Source organism: Rhinolophus sinicus, linkage group LG09, assembly GCF_036562045.2.
Source record: "Rhinolophus sinicus isolate RSC01 linkage group LG09, ASM3656204v1, whole genome shotgun sequence".
Lineage (NCBI taxonomy): Eukaryota > Metazoa > Chordata > Mammalia > Chiroptera > Rhinolophidae > Rhinolophus > Rhinolophus sinicus.
The window spans coordinates 115,775,164-115,800,018 of record NC_133758.1 but is presented as its reverse complement, the minus strand read 5'-3'; the positions used below and the strand labels follow the sequence as shown (position 1 = coordinate 115,800,018).

General features: G+C 49.6%; 1 protein-coding gene across 1 annotated transcript in view; it reads left to right on the top strand.

Moving 5' to 3' along the window:
• ABCA13 (ATP binding cassette subfamily A member 13) overlaps positions 1–24,855 on the top strand; it is a 184,248-nt gene that overhangs the window by 17,524 nt on the left and 141,869 nt on the right. The window contains exons 8-17 of the mRNA XM_074341068.1: positions 185–349; positions 1,262–1,439; positions 2,750–2,889; positions 6,582–6,695; positions 9,163–9,253; positions 10,138–10,314; positions 11,615–11,921; positions 21,451–21,565; positions 22,773–23,102; positions 24,749–24,818. Of these exons, the coding sequence (XP_074197169.1) occupies positions 185–349; positions 1,262–1,439; positions 2,750–2,889; positions 6,582–6,695; positions 9,163–9,253; positions 10,138–10,314; positions 11,615–11,921; positions 21,451–21,565; positions 22,773–23,102; positions 24,749–24,818 (1,687 nt within the window). The remainder of the gene's footprint in view (positions 1–184; positions 350–1,261; positions 1,440–2,749; positions 2,890–6,581; positions 6,696–9,162; positions 9,254–10,137; positions 10,315–11,614; positions 11,922–21,450; positions 21,566–22,772; positions 23,103–24,748; positions 24,819–24,855) is intronic.

Genomic DNA, 24,855 nt, shown 5'->3' with positions numbered 1-24,855 from the left:
ACGTTGGCATTCTCCAAAACTGAGCCATGTGGACCCTGGTAAAGAGAAACCTCCCTGTAGCCCAACAGAGATGCCCCCAAGCTCAAGAGAGAGTACAGTCAGCCCTGTTCTCTTGGCTCGAGTGACACACGTGGGAGTAGAAAACTCCGCGTTGCTTATTTTGTGTTGTGCTTTTTCCTTTGAGACCCTGATACCGGCCGAAGCCAGCGGCGTGCTCAGCTCCCTGCTGGACGTGGTCTCCAGGCTCAGCCGCCTGCTCCCCAAAGCCGGCCGCGTCCTGGAACACCTCCCCGAGTTTCTTCATGGGTTGAAAATCCCGGCCTTGCTGGAGGCGTCTGGCTTTCACCAGGTGTGTATTTACAATCAGATGTGTTGGGCCTCTGTTCCTTGGGCCTGCACTTGTCTTGTAACATGGCCTGAGACCACCCAATTTGGGGACAGACATGCCTTTTAAGGGCTCTGGAGCAGGCCTGGCATGTCCCTAAAAACCCACAAGAGGCTTTATTGACCTGCATCTACCCGCTTGGAGACTGGCAGGTTCATTTGTCGTGTGGACTGTGAGGCCAGAAATCACTAAATCCATTGTTAGCACAAATGAGATTCCAAGGGACTGTTGAACTTAATTCAGAGAGCAAATTGCTTTCAAAAGCCTAAGACATTTATTTACATATAAATAATTGGCTTACAAATTACAGATCATTTCTGCAAATACAAGCACAACCTTGAATGTGGTTGGTGGGGTGGTGCTCATTTCTGCTTGAACTCGGCCTGGGATGGACGTGATGGGAGAGGGGGTGTGTGGGGACATGTGGACACCGGGCTGAGGGAGGGGTCAGGGGGGCAGAGTCCTCAGAGCGGCCCTAGAGGTAGGGCATCTGTGTGCCCATCAGCCCAGGGCTGATTTGGAGAGCGGTCAGGTGTCTGGGCAACCTGGCAGTGAAGACAAACATTACAGTATTAATTAGTGTGAGTTAGTGAAGTTTCATGGGTTAATAATTTATCACTGGACAAACAACAAGGATTTGCTGGTGTGTGTGTGTGTGTGTGTGTGTGTGTGTGTGTGACATTGTCCTCACCTACCAGCTATGTCCCAGACTTGCAGTGACTTGCATGGTATTCCAAGGACAGAAAGGCTGAGCTCCCAGCCTGGTGCTTGCTGGGCGTCCTGTGCATTTAGGGGGAGCAGGGCCGCTCTCAGAAGCCTGGAGTGCATCCTTCCGAGTTACTGCCTCCCTGACGTGTGTTTCTCACCTGTTCTCAGGCTCCGCACAGTGGCCAGGCCCGAAGTACAGCCTTTGGTTCTCTCCAGTCTGTGATGAAGATGGTTTGCCAGGAGCAGGCGTCTTTCCTTAGCAATTCTCATACGTTGATGAACTTGCCCAGAGTTCACGAACTCCTGGGAGATGACAAAGAAAAATTCAACATTCCCAAAGACTCAAGTAAGGAAACAGTAAATCATGTTTGCATTTTCATCCTTAGCCCTGCTTTTTAGGGAGCACGCTGTCTGCAGAGAAGGGGGGTCCGTACCGGCAAAGAATTTCCTGTTCTACCTCCTAACCTTCGTTTTTTGTGTTCACTAAATGTCAGCATGCAGTTGTACAGACATATTCTATGTCTTTTCTGAAATCAAAATTGTGACCGTCTATATCAAGTTTATAATTTAATGTATAAGGTGTTAAAATCCCAGTAAGACAAGCTCTATAATGAATGCTTTAAATTCATTGTGTGGTCATGCTCTTAATTGATATTTTATGGGATTATTCCTATTGATTTTGTGGTGCTTTCTGAATAAAAATAACTTGTTTTTCTTTGCAAATGGTGAATTTGGGAAGACGAAATTAGTAGTGGAAATAATCACAGCAGAACCTTCACACCGGGGGTGTCTGGCATCGGGGTGTCAAGGCTAAGATAATATTCCCATTTTAATGTTCTCCTCGGGGGTGAAAGAACTAGCCAAATGGAAGTATTTGTCACTAGGTATATAGCGGGGCTGCCAAAAAAAGGTATACACGTGACTTTGTATTCATATTTTGTTAGCAGTACATAGTGAGTATTGCAGTTTTAATACAGTTTCTTTCCCTTCTTAAAATGTGTAGACATGTTTTTGGCCCCCTCTGTGTTTGATCACCAGTCGCTCTGGTGAAGAACCCACTTTCACGAGCTGCCTGTCGGTTGAGTTGAGTAAACCTTCTCTTGAACCAGCTCGCACCCACCCATGATGAAAGCCACCGTGGGGAATTGAGTGTCTGAGGGAAAACAAGGCCATTTAATGTGGCGAAGCAGGAAGTTCAGTAGCTCTGTATCGTGTAGCAAAGAGAGTTCAGTAGCAGTCTACAAAGCTGATTGCATAAGAAAAACCTAATTCCGGTCTCAGTACTGAACTGTTGATGGTTTTCTAGGTTAAAAACCAGACGTATTCCTTGTTTTCATCACTGTTTTCAGAGTCAGGGATCTTGGTCTTCATTTAGTCCTCTTATCGACAACTTAGTCTGAAAATATCGTGGTCATACTTTCTTTCAAATTATTGAAGTGAGCGTGGTATCTTGAAGTTTCTCAGGAGACAAGAACCACTAAAACAGAGTCAAGAAAAATCATGCCTGAATTTACTGCCCAAACGCAGAATTGTGTCATAAAAAGTACGTACCAACCACTAGTTGGAAAGTGAGGCGTTGTGGGTATGTAAATGGATTTCCCTACTAACCAAGCACCCTATATTTTGAGTGACTTTTTTTTTTTTAAATTGTGACAGCTCCATTTTGCTTGAAGCTTTATCAGGAAATTCTACAGTCTCCAAATGGCGCTTTGGTGTGGTCCTTCCTGAAACCTATACTACACGGAAAAATACTGTACACGCCAAACACCCCGGAGATTAATAAGGTCATTCAGAAGGTAAGTTTGAGCGAATGAGCATCTGACTGAGCATACAAGCACTATATCAGGAAGGAATCCTTCAAAATATTTAATAGAATTGTGATTGAGACTGGATTACCCAAAGTTTTCTTATGTTGCCTCCAGTCCATTTTGGCCCGGGATTTTCCCGTGTTCCAGTTGTTAAACTTGGGTGTGCAGAGTCCTTCTCCCAGAGGACACGCGGAGGCAGGAGGCACCCCGTGGAGTAGCCACCGCAGTGAGGACAGTTAGACAGGGAGGACCGTTCCAGGTGGCCAGGAAGCCTGGAGCACAGGTGCTGGTCTGCTGGGTTGGCACGTCTGGTGATTGCGGAGCAGTCGGCTTGCTGATTCGTGGTCGGGTTAGTGATGCTCCCTGACTTTTCTGAGAGGCTGTGGGCTTTGCCCGTGGATGATGAGCTCAGGTGAAATTGCCAAAATGGTTTCTCCAGGAGGAAGTTAGATAGCGCTCGTCTGAATGCTTATGTTCCCTTCCTTCCTCGCTGAGCGTCTGGAAACTACTCCCGGCAGGATCTACTATTACTCCCATCTTTCACTCCCTTTGAAATTATCGCTGTGTTTTCCTGGGTCTTGTTTCCTGTCTGACGGTGGCTGGTGGGCCCGCAGCTCATCACCGTGGACAGGGGACGGTCTGATCCCATGGCAAATGCAGAAGACGAGGTAGCAAGTTCTGTTCACGATAAGCTTCCAAACTTTCCCTTAAACACAGGTAGCTTCTGGCGGGCATGCCCTTCGTGCCTTGAGGGCTCTTTGCTCTGGGTCATCGCTGGAGTGGTCCCGTGCCAGGGCTTTCTACAGCTCGTGGGGAGTCTGCCATTTTCTTCTAAAATACACATTCCACTGAGATTTACAGATCTAACATCACAGAGATAGCTTCCTTTTGCTTTAAAACATTTCTTTGCATATGTTATAGGGACTTTTCAGATTTGGTAGCTTTGTTTCCTAATATAATTAAGATATTTTGTTTATTATTTAGGTATTAGTGTTTTCAGTTGTTTTGAAATTTTAAGTTAATATCAAATACTAATATTTAGATGCAGCCCAATATTTTAATAAATCTTAGATAATTTAAAATAAGACTGTGCTGAGATTTGTGTATTTTATTGTTTGTTTAGGGAAATCGCTCATGTACTTGTTTTTCCTTTTCTCCAAGTCATTTATTTTTAATTCATATTTATTAATTTCTTTGTTCTTTCCTCAGATTTGCTGTATTATAATTTTATGGATACATTCAGTGAAAGCCATGCTGATTAATTGCACTCTGTAATTTAATAACAGACACACTTGACTCTGAATTTTGGTTATATCCAGCTAATATCCTTATTATTATTTTCTACATAATCATTTCCAAATAATGTCCTGTAATTGAGTTATTTATGTTTAAATTTTTTCATTTGTTAATTTTAGAAATGTTTATACAAACTTTTCCTAAGCATTTCTAATCTTATAATACACACCTAAATAATTTATATATTTTGGGATTTTATTGGCAATTTCTTTGCGCCCTAGTACGTTATTAGCTTTAGTAAATTTCTCTTTGGCACTTGAAAAGTGAGGGTTTGAATATAGGATAGATTAGAATACTTTAACCTATTTAAGTTGCAATAACTGGCTGTATAAAATATACATATAATGTGTACGTGCGTATATCCTTGTTTGTACATCTAAGATTTTTTATAGATCTTCTAATTGGTTGCACTTATAGCACATGCCACCTTGCATCTCTGCAGGTTTGACCCACAGAGGTGGCATTTGCTGAGGTTTCCCGCGTGCCCCGCCTGGCACCCGGATACTAGAGTGCTGACTGGTCTTCATACAAGCCTACCCCGCTTTCTCCAAGCTGAGAGTTTACACTTGGCTGAGACCTGTTCTGGTGCAGGGGTCCTTGCAGCTGTCAGGGTGGACATCAGGAGAGGGGTGGGTGGACATCGGGTGGGACGTCGTGCAGGGAGAAAGGTGTATTACTGGGGAGCCTGACACCCCACGGAGCAGAGCCCTCTCCGAGGAGACTGTGTGTCCCCCCACCCCAGGCTTGTAGGCACTGTGGCTTCATAGGCTCTTGGGGTTGGGCCACCCTTTCCCCTTCTGCCCCCAAAGTGTGTGGAGGTGGGTCCTCACCTGTGCCTGCCTGCACAGTGCACTTCTGGCTACTTCATGCCTCGCAGGTCTCCTTAGCGTCTTAAGTTTCTGCAGGGGAGTGTTTTTACTGTGCTGACGAGGAGAAGGTGACTCTAGGACCCTTCAGAGTGTGTCTGCTTATCTCCCCACTAAGACTGGTCCTGCCCCCTCCTTGCTTCTTACTGGCTGGGGGATGTGACTCAAGGCTGTTGTCCCCAGCTGCAGGCTCTGCCTCGGTGACTGTTGACAACAGACCCACTCAGCAAAGAGGGTCAGAGCCAGGGTTTCAGACCCAAAGGGGGGTCTTGTTCGCCACTTGATTTGTTTTTTTAATTAAAGTTTATTGGGGTGACAATTGTTAGTAAAGTTACATAGGTTTCAGGCATACAGTTGTGTATTACATCATCTATATATCACACTGTGTGCTCACCACCCAGAGTCAGTTCTCTTTCCATCACCATATATTTGATGCCCTTCACCCTCATAATTTTTTAAGTCCTCTCTGCCTGATCTTGCAAAGGCTCAGCGCAGTATATTAATGTCTCCTGCTATTCAATTCTTATCAAATCCTTTCCTTATTTCTAGTTGCATTTACTTTATGTCTTTTAATGATATGCCACTGGGGGCATAAATACTCACCATTGCGAGTTGTAAACTTTTTTCGTAACAAAACAATCTTTGTTTCATTGATCCTTTTTGGCATGACTTTGTTTGCTATTAACATTTATAGCTTTTTTGGTTTTGCTTGATTTTTAAAACCTTTTTTGGATCCAATATAAAAATACAGTTGGCTTTGATAGTTTTGTCTCTGCAATAGAACATAATCTTATTTAGGAAAACAGTTTTATTTCATTCCTAACTGCATTTTTAGCACCTGCTTCTGAGCCTGGCTCACAGACCCTCTATAAATATTTATTGACTAACTTTACTAAACGGATCTGAAAATATTAGCCTTTTTGAATTAGGACTTTTTTCCTATTCAAAGTTATTGTCATAACTGGCAAGTTTACTGTCAGTTTTGTCATCTTTATAGTTTTGAAATTGTTCTTGTGATCTTTTTTCCTCTTTTACCAAAGGAATTTCTTTTATAGAATTTTATTTTTCTCTCTTGTTTGCTCCCTCCTGGTTTTTAACAGCATGTTTATTCTCTCCCCAGCTATCAGTGCTGAGAGTTAATTGTTTCTTACATGAGAACTTTTCCAAGCTTATACTTTCCTCTCTCCCTGACCCTTGGTATCTTTCACTGACAGAGCCTGGGACCTTTCAGATGATCGTTATATTAACAACCATCATCTATAATTGTAAACAATTAATTACAATTTTATCATACTTTTCTATTATAATTTTTATTATAATATAGACAGGGCGGGGGACAGGAGGGGGGAACAGTGCGGGGGGGGACAGAGTGGGGGACAGGACGGGGGACAGGTGGCGGCCGTGCAGGTGTTTGCTCTGCTTCCTGGTCACCTCACGCTTACGTCCTTGCTGCTGCCACGGTGCTGAAGAGGGTTCTAGCGGACACAGGGGCATAACCAAATGCGCTTTATCTTGCAGGCTAATTACACTTTCTACTTTGTGGACAAACTAAAGACTTTATCAGAAACGTTGCTGAAGGTATCCAGTGTTGTTCAGGGCACTGGGAAGGGCCAGGTGCTCGGCCGACTGCAGGTGAGTGGGGCTCCGTGGTCACATGGGCAGGGGTTGCGTGGTGGCGAGTGTGTGAGGTCCGAGTGGCCCTTTGGAGGGTCTGCAGTCCCCACAGTGTGGTCTTCCCAGTGGACTAGTAATGACACAGTGTTGGACACGAGGGAAAACTTTGTCAATGACCAAGTATTTTGCACACACAGGTGTTACCACTGTGGGAGAGATTAGCAATTTATTAATATTTACGCATGCTTTACATCCCATTACCTGCGTGCTTTTCTGGGTGGTTGATGTACTTTTCAACAGGGCGGGGGAGGGGGCCTACGAAAGTGATCCGTTATCCCTCCTGACGTTCGATAGGGAGATCACATCAAAACTTTGGGCGTTGGTGTAGCTCTCACTCGCCTAAAGTCTAGTGGGTGCAGCGTTTTCACCCTTCGTTGGCTTATTATGCAGCAGACGAGTCGTTCCAGGTGACGCAGAGCGGCCTCCAGAGCCAGCTCCTGTGGGTTTGATGCCCAGCCCTGCCCCCACTGCCGTGTGACCCTGGGCTGGTCCCTGACTTCTCTGTGCCTCGGGTCTGGTCCGTGAGGTGGGGAAAGCGTAGTTAGGAGAGACGTGCTGATGAGTTAGGGTGTGGGAAGCACGCGGCCACGCTTCTGTGCCCGGCTCCTCCCAGAGGCGATGCCAGGATGGGCAGCACTGCAGCCCCCATGATGGGCCCGGCTGTTAGAGCAGAGGGAGGGGCTGGAGGGCTGGCGCATCGCCTCCCACTGCAGTGAAGCCTGACCCTGAGGGAAGGACACAGGGAGGGGGTTGGGTGGCAGCCTCGCCATCAAGGTGAAGTCACTTGTCCACAGGGCTGTCCTGTGTCAGGGTGTCCCTGACAGGGTGGTTGTGGGCCGGGAGCCGCCGCGGCAGGTGTGGCCCAGAACAGACTGCGAGGGACTTCAGGGCACAGCAGGCAGTTGGTGCCTGTGCCGTCCATTCTCCTGGGGGCCCAGCTGCCTTTGTGATGTTCTTCTTTAATTCGTTTGCTAATACGGGGATCAAGCGGGCTTTTCTGTAATGGGTTGTGAGTAGTGAAGGCTTTGATAAGGACTCTGAAGCCACTGCTTATAACAACACACTGTATTACAAGTGACAAACGGAGCCCTGTGAGGACATGCGGGGTGCCTGGCTCTGTGCCCCTGATCAGGCCGGGTCTGGAGAAGGCTGTAGGTCGGCTGAGTCCTGTTCACCAGGTGCTCATGTCAGAAATTCAAGTCACATATCCAGTCACTCGATGAACGTTTTGTCTCAGAGGACAGAGTGTCCTGGCGAGCTGAGCTCCATTTCTTAGCATCCAGCTCACGTTCAGGCAGAGTCCACTGGTCTCGGGTTTGCAGTAGCTGCCACCCTGTTGGAGGCCGGGCTCTGCCCCTAGAGGGTCAGCCTAGTGCCCTCAGTGGTGCCACAACCCTGACTTCCTTTCCTCATCGGTTAAAAGTGACAGTGATGTCCTCGTTGCTAAGATTGAGTGACTGGTATGTAACGAGTCACCCTGCAATGTGTGGCGAACAGCAAATGTCCAGTGAAAGAAGATAAATGCGATGAAAAGAAAGGGCACACCAGGGTTTCACAGTGAAGTCGCGTCACCATGTCGTGAATGTGAGACATGAAAGAGCCAAAGTGGAAGAGGCATGTATTTGAGACTTCCTCCTCCGAGGTTCCCAAGTTACAAGGTCGTGCGGTAAAGCAGAGTCAGGATGCTGCCTAGATATTCTCTAGTGACCTGACAAGGCCACTGTGAGGCCCGACCAGACGCGCCCCCTCGTAACCCTGGCGCTGGCCCCCAGGCCTCCGTGGGTTTCACTCGAGGTCTCTTGTGGCTTCTTGGGGGTTGCACGTATGTGGCAGCACTGCAGGTAAATGCACACCGACCACAAAACGACGATGCAGATTCCATTACGTTGGTGAAAGTAACCTTGGAGGACTCTCCACAGTAAGAGCACTGACAGGCAAGGCAGAGGTGGAGCCATCAATAAAGAAAGAAGGGTGATGCAGACGATGAGGACAGGCCAGGAGCTGCCAGAGGCGGGTAGAAGATTGAAGGAGGAAGGAGGGTTTGGGGAGCACAGAAACCTCTCCTGAGTGTTCTCGCAGCAGTGACCCCGCTTCACGACCGCCTGTGGGAGAGGCAGCCTGAAGGGTCCCACGTGGGTTAGGAAATTAGCCACAAAGTCAACCTTAATTCATTCTGTTTTCAATATTAGTGCACAGTTACAGTTATAACCTAAATTGCCATCAGTTACTTTTATTTTTCAAGATAAAGTCCTAATCGCGTGGCTGTTATTTACTTGATGTTTACAATCTCTTTTAAGGTGGTTTACTTTATGTGCCTTTTTCTTGTATAACAATGAAACTTTGAGTAAATGTAACAAGTATTATTCGATAAGAAAAAAATGATGCCATTATTTTTTGTTAAACTACGTATATTATTTTCCTTTAGGAGGCGCTTAGAAACAAATTTATAAGAAACTTTGTAGAAAGCCAGTTGCACATCAGTGTGGACAAACTGACTGAAAAGCTCCAGGCATATGGTAAGTGAGTGGGTGTGTAAGTGGGTGTGTAAGAGGAAGTGTGGGTGAGTGTGGGTGTAAGTGGGTGTGTAAGAATGAGTGTGGGTGTGTAAGAGTAAGGCCTCTTTCTCAGAGGGCTGTCACCAGGCTTCCATTTCTTTCTGCCTTGGTGTTTCCCAGTTGATGGTTCCGTTCAAGCTGATAGACTTGGCCTGGGGGGGGCTTATTGTAACCCACATACTTAATGGGGGCTTTTTGAGAGGAGAACGTGGCCAGAAGCTGATGTCCATGTGCTGCTGGGGGCTAGAATAGGCCGGTCCCCAGAGCCGAGGGAGTGACCACCGATGACTAACGGGTGCCCCACACTGTAATTCTGTTTACACTTTCATGATTTGCTGTGTGTTTTTGTGTGTTGTGGGTGTGTACAAACATGTCGGTGTGTTTTCATGTATGTTGACTTCCCCTCCATTAATTCTTTTATTTCTTTATGAAGTCTTGAGCAAAAGCGTCTCTGTGGGTCTGTCAAGGAGGGAGGCTGGGGTGGGCAGGTGGAGTGTCGGCCAGTGCAGAGACCCCCGTGCTACCGCGGACTTCTGTCTCCTCTCCGGCTTCCACTGCCCCCACCTCCCCCCCATTCCCGTGGGCTATAAACCAGCCTCTTCTGATTTAACAGCGTCCTTTCCACTTACGTGTAAGGATCAGCTACAGGGAAGGTATGTGAAATATGGAAGTTGCACTCAGCAGGTTAGTAGCAAATTTTGCAAAGAACAGAATTTGATTCTGGAGTGCTTGCCTCATGGGGATGCCGGGCTGCACGTCACATGCGTGGGGCAGTGTGCACCATGGCAGCGGCCAGCCTTGTGCCCGGGGCAGTCGCCATGTCCCGCTGTGTCCCCTCTCCTCAGGACGGGTGCTGAGCAGGACGCTGAGCCACCTGGGTGCCGGGCGCCTCCACTTCCTGGGCCGCGTCTTGGCCAACCTGTCCTCCTGCGTGCTGCTGGACCGCTTCCAGGCCCTCGAGTCGGCCGCCATGCTGGACGCAAAAGCACGGGAGCTCATGCGGCAGAACAGCTTTCTGGCCAGTAAGTGTCCAGTGACAGAGGGCTCTCTGGGGCACTGCGCCGACGGTTGTCACCTGCCCACTTCTCCCTAAACCGGTCTTACGATGGCGCAGAAAGGAAAGTATTTTCCGGATAAAATAAAATAGAGGAGACAACAGCATGGAGTTGATGAAAGGTGGGCCGTGTCCCGTGCCGACTCGCGTTGTCGTCACCGTCCTCGGTCCAGTGCTATTCACTGCATCAGTTTTTACTAGTTTGCGATGGCGTTGTATAGTTGAATCTCACAGGACCAATTATAGCTTTCCTGATAAAGCTGTCCTCTGAGTTCCCCCATTACTTCTATTTTTGTCAGAGTATCTTGATGTCCTGGGGGTGGGGGGGTGGGAGAAAGGACAGTGGCTGATTCACTCCATCTACTAACTAATCACTTATTCAAGATAAATATGATGTGTTGTCATACTTGTTTTGAATACACGTTGAATTGGTTTTTTTTTTTGGCTTTGTATTAGTTTGTAGAGCTGCTGTGACACAGTGCCAGACTGTGCAGCTTAAACAACAGACATTTGTCACCCAGTCTGGGGTCCAGAAGCCCGACTCAAGGTGCGGGCAGGGCTGGTTCCCCGTGGGGCTCTCTCCTTGGTTTGTAGACTCCATGTCTCCCTGTCTGTCTTCTCAGCATCTTCTCTCTGTGCAGACTGTGCCCAGATTCCCCTTCTTATAACGGCACCAGTCATGTGGGTTGGAGCCCCCACTGATGACCCCTTTTCACTCAGTAACCTCTAAAGACCCTGCTACCAAAACACCATATTCTCAAGTACTGGGTGCTTCATCTAGGACGCCCACAGGTAAATTGTGGGGAAGATAATTCGATCCATGACAGGCTTTATATCTAAAATTCAAAGTCTGCACGTGGTAGACTAGAGAATCCATATGTGTACATTTTAAATGATAGATAATTCCCCAAACATTAATTCTTAGGAACGCACCTGAAAAAGAAGGGAAGCCTGATTATTTGAGCAACCTCATGTAGACTTTCAAGTCCGGCACAAATCAAAACCAATAATTTCTTTGCATTAATGCCACCACTGTCTGGTTTTATTAAGATGAAAAGGAGATGGGCCTGGGAGTAGGAGGCCTTGGTTCTATTTACCGCTGTCTGTGTGACACTGAAAACCAGCCCTGCCTCCCTGGGCGCGGCCCCTTCGGCTCCCGAAGGCTGAGTGAGCCTCTGGTCCGCTGGCCTTGCAGCCTGATGCTGTGTGGGCAGCGCGTGAACTGCGCCCGGGTCGTCATGGCCCCACTTTCCCTCTTCTGCCGTTAGGTGTCATATTCAACAGTTCCTTAGCCGGCAAGAACTTCAGATCAGAGCCTCTCCCGCTGCCACCTCACGTCACATACACCATCCGGACCAGCATCTTGTATAGTATGCGGACGGACTTGGTGAAAAACCCCTTCTGGAAGTTCCATCCTCAGAGCCTACCAGCCGATGGGTTCAAATATAACTACATCTTCACTCCGTTACAAGACATGATCGAAAGAGCCATCATCCTGGAGCAGACGGGGCAGGAAGCCGTGGAACCAGCCACACAGGCACAGGCGATCCCGTACCCCTGTCACCGCAGTGACCTGTGAGTACCGGGCAGGCCCAGCCCTGCCTTGCGTCCCCTCATGGTGAGGGCGTTCTGTACTCATTCCAAAGAGCTTCGTTCCCCTTTTCAGTTTGCTAAGGTGCGTTTTCCCTAGAATAGGGAAACTATTGAGCTGTCCAGATAGGAGGATAACTATTGAGCTCATGTGATCAAGTGCAGCTTGAAACTCAACACAAGGCAGCAGTACATGCCCTTCAGGTCAGGTCAAGGTGCACGTCCCCGGGCTGTGCGTGTCGGGCTCCTGAGTCCACCTGCGGGAGCAGGAAACACTGTCTCCTCTTCAGCAGAAATGCTTAAACAATAGGGGTGTGCTGCCGACGACAGGGTGGGGAGGCCTGGGCTGCTGGCTTTGCACGGGGAGGCCAGCGGAGACCACTTCCGAGGTGTGCGATGTCTGTAGGAGATGGGAGGTCAGTTAGGGGCTGGAGCAGCTGACGACAGGACTTGAAGGAGAGTCGCTGAGGCATTGGAGCAAGCGTTGGGGCTGGGGGCGGCCAGGCAGGGGCTCTGGAAATGGGCTGCGGGGTGTGGTCCTGGGACTTGGATCCTGGGCAGGGTTGGAAGGCAGAGGGCCCGAGAGCCGGGCTACTGCAGGCTGGGGGTCAGCTCGATGGGCGCTGTTCCCGCAGGCATCTCTGCCCAGCCCGCTCTGGGGCATAGGTGTCAGGGGGGAAAGCCCACGAGGAAGCAGGACCCTGGGATCGTTAGTCATAGAGCGGACGCTGGTCGTGCATGGGACCCGGGACAGTGCTTTCCCGTCCATCACCCGCCTTTGCCTCAGGGCTCATCGCTACACTTTTGATGAGAGAGATGGTGGTGGTGCAGGGGGAGCTGCCCACTGTGGTGGGATAAAAGGCTGAATCCGTCCTGCTGCGCTTATCTTGGGTGCCACATGTGGCGGGGAGAGCAGAGGGTCAGAAAGACAGGACCAAGGTGCCGTTTTAACCCGGGCACTGCGTCCTCACGCACGTCGTTGGTAAGCTTCTTAACCTCTTTGGTAAGATGAAAGCTTTTCTTTCCTTTCAAACTGATATTTTTGACATTGAACATTTCAGACAAGGCTCTTCTGCTTTTTCTTGGAGGTGGTAGCACCGAGGCCAGAGGTCAGGGAAACAGCTGTTGTTGCCAAGGTATCGCCAAGGTGCCACACCTCCTACCAACGCAGACAGCAGGGCATGTGAGAACCAATGGCTTCAGAGAAGGCACATTGTTACGAGCTGTGTTTTTAGGTGCATCTGGGAAGTATGCTGTGATCCTCAGCCATGGCACACGGGCCGGACTGCTGAGGGTGGGAAGGCACAGCTGCCCTCCGCTCCTGGTCGCAGGAGCAGCTGGGGTTCACAGGACGTCCCCAGGAAGGTGTGTTAAAGCAGCGCCCTCCTGCAGACAGCACGGTGGCAAGTCCCAGACGGCCTGCATGGCCACTTTTCTGCCCCTTCCGAATGTGTGCCGACAGGTGTTGTGAAGGGTTGGAAAGGAGACTAAAATAGATGAAGATGTGGGGTTTACTTACCCTTGTGAAGCAGGAACATTCATCCCTCGAGTTGGAGTTAGCCGAACGCCCTGTGTGACTCTGCTGTCACGAAATGACAGTGGTTAGTCCACCCACTGGGACAGCATGGCCCAGTTCCTCAGAAGCATTTGTTTTACTCCTTTAAGAGGTGAAGAAGCATTTTCCTTCTTTGAACGATTTAAATCTCTGAGATCTCCCCTTGTCATATGTCCATCCCTCCTTTATTTCTAGTTAGGACAAGTATGTATTGCTTGAGGGCTTGGTGTGCCTGCAAGTGACTGAGACAGTCTTAGCTCTTACAGGAACCCAGCACCAGGGTCCTGGTGTTCATTCGAAAGCACACGTGTTCGGAAACCTGTAGCGGTTCCCTAGTACTTACGGACTGAGTGACAGATTCGTTCATCCATTCACTCATTCAGGTGTATGTATGTACGCTCTGTACTCTCTAAGCTGGAGGTGACTCCATGTAGGAAGCAGGTAAAAGCCCTGTTCTTGCAGCCTGCACGACCCAGGGAGGCAGAGTCTACAGGGCATTGTTCTGGATGTTGGAGGGGTAAGTGCCATGGGCAGGATGAGCCACGAGTGCCAAGAGGACTTACTAATGTGGTTGGGTGGTCCTTGCCTGGAAGTGACATTTCACGAAGTCTTGAAGAGTTACAGAAACATGGAAATGAGTTCCAGGCCAGAGGAACAGTGACATCGCCGGACAGAGAGCACACAGCAGGAGTGTAGAAGATGACGCAGGGGGCGCCCTAGGGATTGTGTGGCTGCAGGGGATCTGAGGGACCTGAGATGTCTGAAGGGTTCTGAGCAGGAGTGACGCCACGTGACGTGTGATGTCAAAGGCTTCTCAGGTTGCTGTGTGGAGCAAGGCTGCAGGGGTAACTGTGGACGCGGACGTACCACTGAGCAGCCTGAGGTGACAACTAGGAGTGAGAAGATGGTGTCCTGACCCGGAACGGCAGCAGGAAGGTGGTGAAAGGTGGACAAATTCCAGGTGCATTAGGATGGGAGAGGCAACATTTGATGAGGGCGTGACGGAGAGACACCAAGGAAGGGCAGGCTATTTGTCCCAGTAGCTGGAGTGTGGGAATCACTGTTAGGATAGAAAAGCTGTGGGTGGAGAAGCTTTTCTTTTGTGTGGGGGGTAAGAATGGAAGTTCAGTGTTGAACATGTCTCACTGCCTTTAAGACACTGCGATGAAGCCGAGTGGGCAGGTTTCTTTAGGACGTGAGGTGGGGGGATCCAGCCAACATGACTTTGGGAGTCTCACCATTTAGATGGAATTTAGGACTCGGAGATGGGGTGGCATTACCATGGGGGGGGTGGATTGAGAAAGAAAGGGGGCCGAGAGCAGGCCCGGGGTCTCTGCCACGAGGAGGCCGAGAGAGTGTCAGGGAGGGAGGTGGGAAACCGAGAGTGTGGCGTCTTGGTGGCCACGCAGAGCAGGTGGCTGCAGGAGAGGAGTGTTCGAGTGTGTCCTGTGTGGCTCACAGGCGAAGCACGTGTAGATGGACACTGGGTCCTTGGGGACCTCACTAAGCGCAGCCTCCACGGAGCGGGTGGCAGCCAGGTCACAGGAGAGATTGGAGGAGCAGACTGGGGAGAGTTCAGACAATTTAGGAGTTTCTCTGTGAATGAGAAGAGAGAAACGGGCAGTGGCTGGTGGGGAATGTGGGCGGAAGAGGTCTCTGTGACCTTGTTTAAGCTTAGGGTGCCAGGGGGATGGCCCAGTAAGGGGAGGCACTGGTGGTGCCTGGTGGTGCTGGGGAAGCCTGTGGTCCTGTTCAGCTCGACTTAACTAAGCATTTCTCATCTTTGGACACAGCTCTCCCTCCCTCCCTCTCTCTCTCTCTCTCTCTCTGTCTCTCTCCCCCACTTACTATCTATCAGCAGCCCGTGGAACTAATGTTTTGAGGGGCGTACACTGGGAAACGTTACTGTAAGATCGCAGAGTTGCCTGGGAGCGGGACTATAAAATTTAATGTTCCTTTCAGCCCCATGATTCATGGTGGTTATCACAGGACAATTTTATGATCGGAACTGTGGCGTACTTCATGAATATAAGGAATTCCAAATGTTAATATATTGCTTCAAAGAGTAAGGCCACTTAATGAAAAGGTTTTCAGAAAATGAAAAACAGCAATGCTCTAGAATTGTTTTATATACACAAAGAATATTTTTTTGAAAGGACACAGTTAATTCCTCCATTGCTTTTAGGCGCCTTCAACCCCCAGGAGCTGGGCTGAGTCCAGGAGGAGAAGAAAGTGGATGTGTGTGGGGGGGTTGGTGCACCCGGTTGTTTGGCGCCTGGACTTCGATTTATCTTGGGAGAAGTCAAGAGTGAGGGGTTGACAGGGATTCATGCTGGAAATGTCAGATTCCTGCTTTCAAAAAAATACCAGCTTGATCCACAATACATCTGCGAGAGGTCCTCTCATTTTACACATTTTTATTGTTTCTTTTCCTTGGGGTTTGCTTCCAGGAAACTTGTTAAACACCCCTGTCTTGTATTTAGTCAGCACCTATTGTTTCCAGCAGAAATTCCCATTTCTGATCACCCTCAGAGCTCAGAGCTGTTGGAAGGACCCGGACCCTGTCCTGTCCCATCAGGACGGACTGGAAGGTCCATAATTGGTTGGTGACACCACCTGTGGGGGGAAGTAGAAGAAATAGATGTATCACATTTTATAATCCTCCACTTTCTCATGCCCACGAAGCTCTTATGGACTCGTTTCCCTGCTGGGCAGAAGAGGGTGGTGTTTATTAAAATGTCAGCCAACGGCTTAGCCGATGTCTCCATGTTCTGTTTTCATCAAAAGCAGCAAAATAGTGCTTCTCGTAAAACTGTGTCACATTTTCAAGATCATCTCATTTATCCTCCGAGAACTTTAGAAGATAAATACAACTCAAGAAATTGAGACTCAGACAAGTCAAGTTATTCTCCCCAAGCTCTGCCGCCATCCTAATGCCCTCTCTCCCTAGTGAGCCGTTAGTCACCACTTATGACGTTTAGGCCCTATGTGTGGGAAATAGAGCGTGTGTACGCTCTTGGTCACTCAGCTGTCACCTTACCCCCTTGCATGTGAATGCCGATGTGTTTCCTTCTGTCCTAATCGGAGCTCAGGGTTCAGCAGACGTCCTCACCCTGGGGCATGTGGGACTAAACTGTGCAGGCATCACAGTGGGGGTGGTGACGTTCAGTGCCTGAGGACCAGGGGTGCTAAGTGTCTTGTAATCAGTGGGGGCAGTGTGCAATGAATTGTCCCAGCCAAATTCCCGAGCACCCTCATTTGGAAACACTGCATGTCTGCCTCTGATATATTGTTCCAGTACCTTCCTTCGCTCATATATTCATCCATCTATCCATCCAATAGCATTTTTTCATGCCCACCATATGATGTGCAATTTCCTAGCTTCTGGGAGAGAGGTAAGCAACGTGCAGTTTTTGCGGTTACGAGACTCGCTGATTAGTACAGTATATACTGTATGTTCTGAACTCTAGTTAGTGGGAAGGGAGGGACACTGAGCTGAGCTGCAGAAGCTCTGGAAGAGGCAAGAGGAGCTCAGCCCTGCTGCCTGCATGCAGGGGCACCTGCAGAGACGCAGGGGGCTCAGGATGAAGAGCCTTGCTGCATCCGCTGGTCTGAGTTACCATCCGAAAGCCTGCGGCTGCGGCAGCCTGGGTCTGGCAGCAGTAGGACCTGCTGAGATCATGGTCACTTTCCAACTTCTGGGATCACTTTAGAATCTCAGACTTGGAATCACGAGGCAGCAGGACAGAAACGCTGCTTGCTGGTCACGTGACCTTGCGCCAGCGGTTTGATACTGTAGGGCAGAAAACTTCCTTCTTCCCTTCTAGGGTGCTTTGTCTGTCTGAAAATTAAATGGACACAAGACAGATTAACAGGAGAGAAACAAATTTAATTACATATGTATGGGAGCCCCATAAAATATGCGACTGAAAGAAGTGCTCGTAACAGGGGGTTTGATACCTTTTAGACAAAGAAAGACTGAATTTGTGGATAATTGAGAAGACAAGGGTGGGACAAGGGTAGTGAAATGCTGAAGAAGTGACGGGTTTGTCTATATGGACTTCGGACCCTGATTCTCTCTGTTTGGCTGCAAGGATGCATCTGCCCCCCTTCATGTGGGAGGTTTAGTTCCTGTTGTCGGGGGCAAAGGAGGGTCAGGGTGTCCTTCGCGCCCCCACTGTTTCTCAGGCAGCTTTAATTCGAAGTCGTCAGTCTGCCACAGCGGCCCATTTGGGGCATGTTCTCCCATCAGTACTTGGAGTGCCAGGCTCCTCACCCAACGGGGGTGCTAATTGCTGGCCTGCCCACCTCAGCAGCTTGGGGTACTCAGTGGTGAGCATGCTTGTGAAAAGCCTAAGACCCAGAATGGGGACATGGTGAGGCCCTGTGAGCAGGCCGGACCCTCGTGGGCAGCACTTGCTGCTGTTATGTTTGTCCACGTCCTGGTGTTCGGAGCTGAGGCACGACTGATAGTTTTGGTGCTGCTGCTCTGTTCAGAGATGGGTGCGTACACGTGGGCACCCCCCTTCTCCCTGACGTCCCCAAGTGAGTCAGCAGGTTGGAACAAGAAAGTGAAGAATGGACCTCGCTGTTAGGGACGGGCACACTTCTGTGGTCAGCTCTGCACAGGCTAGACTGGGACTCAGGCTGAACAGGAGCCTAAATGCCCCTTCCTTTCCCCCTCCCCATCCAAATCCAACTGGCCGCTGTGTTGGGGAGGGCAGTGGATGCAGACAAGTGACTTCAGCCTGCTGGCTCAGGTTCCTGAGGGAGAGAGGGGAGCGAGAAAGAAAGCAAGGCATCCGTGGTCCTTCTGTTCCGCAGCTGCCCCGGCAGTGCTCTGGGGTCTTCCTGGGATGGGGGCCTGGGGTGGTGGGGGTGGGGTGGAGGAGAAAGGCAGGCAGGAAGGGTGGAAGTTGACCGCCACCCTTTACTGGGATCAAAGTTGTGCACCTTTGAGTGACAGAAACAAAAGCTGATTTCTCTGTGTGCTGCTTTTTGTGTGTGATTCTGATGCAATGTGCTCATCAGCTTCTGCCTTTGAACTCAGTGATGGTGCTGATAGAGGCGAGCCACAGAGAAAACACCACAAACAAGGGGCCACTAGAATGTCAATCAAGGGTTTGCCACCTTCCGAAAAAGAGATGGTGACAGTTGAATGCGAGGAAGATCAGAGTATCTTTTTAAAAAGGCTTCAAGGATAAAGAGCCTTTGATTCCTAATTGGGAAGTTTATCAACAGTGCTTTTGTTTGGGCTCCAGAGTGGGGTAAGTACAGAGAAGACTCTGAAACCTGTTCCTTTGCTTCCTGCTGTCCTGACAGTAGGCGGGGAGGGGCCATCCTGATTCCGAGGTCACTTACACATCCCTGGTCTAATAGGTTTCTATTTTTATTGTTAGTTTTATAAACAAATGGTTATCAAGAGTTGAGAAAACAGTTATACTCAGTACCCTCTTCTAAGATGTCAGTTATTTTGGGGGGACTATTCCCCCATTCTTTGTCATTGTGATGGTGTATGATTTACATTACTTAAAATTATCCCATTTTGCCAAGAATGAAAGTTTTTGTGCTCTGTCTTCATTTGAAAGCCACTTACCCACACTTGCTGTGTATCAGGCACTGTAGTTGACTGACAGATGTAGTGGAAAATGCTGCCCTCCCTCCTTCAGGGAGCTGTAGATCGGGGGTTCTTAGGATCGTAGGAAGGCCAGAGAGCCACAAGTCACCTTCCTCCGCTGGGGATCCCAAGGGATGAGAGTCAAGGAAGGAGCTCTTAGAGCCTGTCACCCTGGGCGGAAGGTGGTGGAGCCATAGACCACTTCACCTTCAGCATGAACCTCCTCCCCCAATCGAGGTCCTAGACAGGACTGGGTATCTCGCAGGGCAGTCAGTGTCTGTCTGCTTGGTCCCACCCTTTGCCCACTTCCTCTCCAGGGCTCACTCCCTCTTTAACACGCGTCCTCGTTCTGGATTTTAAAAGTGCATCATGTGCACACGTAGTTCCTTCTTTTCTTGTGTTTTTATTTTTTCAAAGTTCCATATTTGGACTTTATTGGTTGATTCTCTCTCTTTTTTTGGTCTTTTCTAAACTGTTACCCTGGGACAACAGATGGCGTTTGTTGTACGTGCATGTGGGTGTGGTTTATGGCACTTTCTGTTTGTAGACTTCTGCCTGCACTGAACACTATGAAACACAATGATTAAAAACCCCAGGAAAATCACAAACCTGGAAATCTAAACACTGCCCTGCAGCCACTGCACAGCATATGAGTTAGCTGTGTTAGACTTTAAAATGTGAGTCAGCAAGTGGACAGCTCATTATGGTCATCTGAAGTAGAAAAATGCATAAAAACAAAGAGTTAATTGCCTTCCCTCCCATTCATGGTTTTAGTAACAAATATGTGGCTCTCCCTCTGGCAGCCCTTTGCCAAGCAGGGATGTGTGGTGGGCGCCCCGCCTGACGGGCTTGTGGCCCAGCACAGGGCAGACATCCGAGTCAGAAGACGCCCACGCTGCGGTCAAGGGCTCTGGAGGAGGTGGCAGCAGAGCCCGCTGCGTGCAGGGTCATCACCTTTGCCGGGCCCCCTTGTCGCTTGTCTACTTGCTGCAATTCTGCTGTTGTCTCCCGACGTCCCTTCCTGGGCTTCCCCGCCTGTACTCCCCTGTCTACAACTCAGGGGTCTTTTTAAAAAAACTTGCACCTGATCTGTCACCTCTCTGTTTACCCTCGTCCCCTTCCAAAACGCTTTTGTGCTATTCCCTTGTTCTTTGCAGAAATGCAGCCTTGCCCTAACATAGAAGATCCCTGATGATCTGGCCCCAGCTGCCGCCCCGCCGCCCCTCCTGTGAGTCCCTGCGCCCTGGGCCACATCTGAAACGCGCCCATGCCCCTGCCTGCAGTCCTCACCCCACTGTGCTCTGCCCTAGCGTCTTCCTTCCGATTCCCGCAGGACCCGTGTCTCTCTTCCTCTGTCCTCTGCTTGGCCAATTCCTCCCCAGATACCTCAGCTCACTGCCCTGTTTGAAACACACCCCTCCTCACTATTGCCAAAGCCGTTCTTTTACACACTTGACATTACGTTATATATCTTTCTTTCTTGGTTTCTTTTAAGCCCCCCCCCCCCCGGTCCCTCATTAGAATGTAGGACCCTTTATGGTAGGACCTTTCTCTGCTTAGTTCTTTCATGTGTCACACACCCAACGAAAGGGCTGGTCTCAGCGATGAGCCAGATAATGAGAGTGTGGACCCAGGGCTCAGAGGGCACAGCGTGAGAATCCGGGCACCAGTGGCTGGGGTGGGTGTGCCCACGTGAAGGGCGAGTCAAGGAGAAGTTGATAGAAAGCCAAGAGCTGTTCTGGAAACTAAAGAAGGGAAGGAAGGAGGGGAGGCCCGTGGTCTCAAACACTGCTGAGAAGTAAAGAAGGAAAATGCTGGAGAAATTCCCATTGGATTTAAGGCGTGGCTGTCACTGGTGTCCTGATAAGAGTCATTTCGAGTCCGCATTAGAAAGTCCAGATAGAGTGGGTTGAGAAGTGAGTGTTGGGGAGATAGAGAGGGAGACTTTCAATTGCCAATTTCCACATATTCTATAGGTGATAATCTACAATTAATATCATGGTTGAAGATAGATCGTGGTCCCAATAAGTGGGGGAACTGGTAGTCAGGAGTTTCCTTCCTCCCAGCTGCTCTGTGAGGAGGGTCTCAGAGAAGATGGGGCAGTGGGACTTGAGGGACCTTGAACCAGTTGTGTTTCCTTTGTGAGTCTGCACACCTGTTAAATCATGGCACCAAGAGCCGTCCTGCCCAAGTCACAGGCCTGCTGATGAATCCTGTTCCTGGCCGTGCTCGGTGGCTTGTGAAGATGACGCTGGAAGCAGGGCGGGTGTGACTGACCCACGAGCCTGATTCTGAGTGGAGCTGCTCTGATGCCCTCACGTGACTGACTTGTTTCCTTCCAGGTTCTTGAACAACGTGGGTTTCTTTTTCCCCCTGATCATGATGCTGACATGGATGGTGTCTATGGCCAGTATGGTCCGGAAGCTGGTTTACGAGCGGGAGATCCAGATAGAAGAGGTACACGGCTTTCTGGCTTCCTTGGGAGACGAGGAGGGGTGGGGGTGTCCGAGATGAATCATAACCTGGGCTCTGTGCCTGCTTCCCCGCTGCTGGGGTGCCCATGGACCACCTGGCTGGGTCCCGGAAAAATCCTTATGAGTCCGAAGCCAGAATTTCGCAGCAATTTCCTGTAGAGATGAAAGGGAGAGAAAGACACATGGGGTTGAAATACGCAAACTGATGTTGCTTGCTCGGCAGTTTTTACACCACTCACACAGCCGTAAGGGCTGGCTTCCCGTCGTAGTTTACGGTTAGAAGTCTTCACGTGGAGCCTTGCTATTTTTGTCCTGATATTGTTAGCAATAGTAACTTGTAACTAGCAAAGCTGCTTTGAAAAGCGGAAGTTTCCGCAAGTGCCTGGGAAGACCTGCCTCGCGATCAGCCCGCGGAAGAGCGGGGCGTGAGACAACGGGACCCACGGGTGACTTACGGGTGTTCACGGAGGTGAAGGCAGAGCGCGATGTGCCTTCCACTCGGCGTTGAGCAGCACTCGCACGAGCGTTTTGCAGACGCGAACCTCTTAGCGTGGACCCTCCTGGGTTCCTGTGTCTCTTCCCCGATCCCGCTGGGCCCCTGGGCAGAGGCCTGGGGGACCTCAGTCTGGCTGGGCTTCTGGCTGACTCTGCCCGGAATTGTTCTTGTTTCACAAGTAACCAGCCCCCGCGCACAGATCTCACCGTGTCATAGATGAGCACATGGCAGGTTTAGTGGATGACTTAATTGTCTTGTTACTTTGAATTGGGTTATTTTGCAAAATGCGTTCTAAAACCTGTGTGCTGATCCTCCAAACTGAACAGCCTCAGGGGCAGGATGTCCCCCTTTACTTTTTCTCTTTGTTTTGATTAAATAAAACTAACACAAACAAAGTGAAACGAAAAATGAAAACTAAAACAAGACCCAAACACAGGAGGAGGCAGGGTGAGGTCTGGGACGTGCCCCACCGCCCGGCCACGCCCCCTTGCATCGGGGGCGGGGCTTGACACACCTGGGCCCCGCCTCCCTCAGCTCTCTCTGCGCTAAAGCGCTGATGGCCTGCTCTGTGGGGCTCCAGGAGGCGGGGCTGGCTTCCCACCTGGGACAACGGGCAGGATCAGCACTGGCCGGCCCTGACCCCGTGGGCGTCCTTTCGCGGTGACCGTTCCTTGTCCCGCTTTGCTCCTGGCAGTACCTGAGGATGATGGGGGTGCACCCGACCGCCCCGTTCCTGGCCTGGTTCCTGGAGAACGTCGCCGTGGTGACCGTCAGCAGCGCGGCGCTGGCCGTGGTCCTGAAAGCCAGTGGCCTCTTCGCGTACAGCAACGCCCTCATCGTTTTCCTCTTCCTCCTGGATTTCGGGGTGTCTGTCGTCATGCTGAGTTTCTTCCTGAGCGCCTTTTTCAGCCGCGCGAACACAGCCGCCCTCTGTACCAGCCTGGTGTATCTGATCAGCTTTTTGCCCTACATCATCCTGTTGGTTCTACACAACCAATTAAGTGTTGCCATTCAGATATTTCTGGTAAGTGGGTTGTTTTGCAGAAAAGCGAAATGAAACAAAACTGCCGTCTACCCAGCAAGACCAAACGATTGCCCTCAGGTGTGCTGCTGGAGGGCACTGCTCATGGGATGGGACCCCACTGCCAAGACTTTGGGAAATTGGTAGCGTCCTCACGGGAGCATAGGTCTCTGTTTCACGCATGGAGAGAAATGGATTTCCAAAGCTATCTTAGAAGTAAAAAATAAGCATTTTTCTTGAAGCCTCATGAATTATATATCACATTAAGTGGAAAGATCTTTCTGTTAGCACTGTCAGAGTCATTCGTCCGTTTAAAATGCACCTCCTGAAACAGTGTTAGAAACTTTCAGGCCTGCAATAGAAAATACGCACGAGACACGCATGCTCGATCTCTTCTGACTGGGGCCTGGCAGGTACAGTGCAGGGCGTGGAGTCGCAGCTCAGAGCCCATGGAAGGGATGAAGGAATCATTATGAAACGGTCAGTTCACAGAGCCAGGTCACAGCTGTAACATTTGCGTGACGCCCGCGGTTTTATTTCCCCTCGTGGGCCAGGGGAATTCCTGACTGCAGTGTGTTGGGAGGTTTGGTTGGCGTCACCAGGGAGGATTTGGAAGGTACCAAGGACACTGAGTCCCAGGGCTGCTGAGGGACATTTGACGGCCTTCAAAGTCACTTAGAGCCACACACTGTCATGACAGCCTGGCGTGTCCTCACTGTTGGGAGGGGGCTCCTTCTCTGCTCATTTTGAGGCTTAGGGCAGAATATTTCTGTGAGAGCCGAAGTGTGTTTCTCCGACACCCATACACGCTTCAGTCCTGCATGGTTTCTACCAGCCGTGTACACAGCACAGATTTGCGTGTGTGATGAACGCTGGTGCTGTTCAATCAGTATTTATCCATTGATTACTGCTCATCAGTCTTGATTAGCTTGTGTCACACCTGTAATAATTCATAACCCATGATGCTGTGTTAGTGTTAATTAGGCATTTCCAGAGTAACGAAAGCAACCTGGACCATTTAGGGCATCATTATTTTTGTTTTTACTCCAGCCCTTACATTGCAGGGTTGTACGCGTGCCCTTTGATTTCTGTTTTACACGTTCAAGTGCTTTCCACCAAGGAAAAAGTCTAACTCTGGTACATAATGTTTTTAAATAGAAGATACTTTCAGTAGGCTTTTTTCCTGACATAGGACCTCCACACTGGAAATAGAATAACACTTTCCTTCAGTACTCTCTCTTCCCGGTGTAGAATAGTGTATTGTGCTATCCGTCTGCCTGCAGTGTGCTCCAGGGTACTCACACAGTAATAAAAAGGAGTAAATGGCTCTATTCCATTTCCCACTGTTCTGTGTTATACATTTCTGTATACAGTGCATTGGATTTATGACACTTCAAGCATTGTAGTAAAGGGAGGTAATTCCTTTTAGCATTAAAAACTAGCTTGTTACCGCACGTTTCCGAATGGGCTGACATTCAGCTGAGTCTGTGAGGTTCAGACACTGAACTCACTGCCTGGAGCGGTGGTCTGCCGTCGTGAGAGCAGGAATACGTCACGGCGGCTCTGTTTGAATTTTGTGCTGTGTGCTTTCTGGCCCCAACCCAGCACTAATGTGCCGTTTTGCTCTCTCCCCATCAATCCATGGGCAGTGCCTCCTCTCCACGACCGCCTTTGGACAAGGAGTATTTTTCATTACATTCCTGGAAGGGCAAGAGGCAGGTAAGAACATGCATTTAAAAAGTGACTCCCAATGACT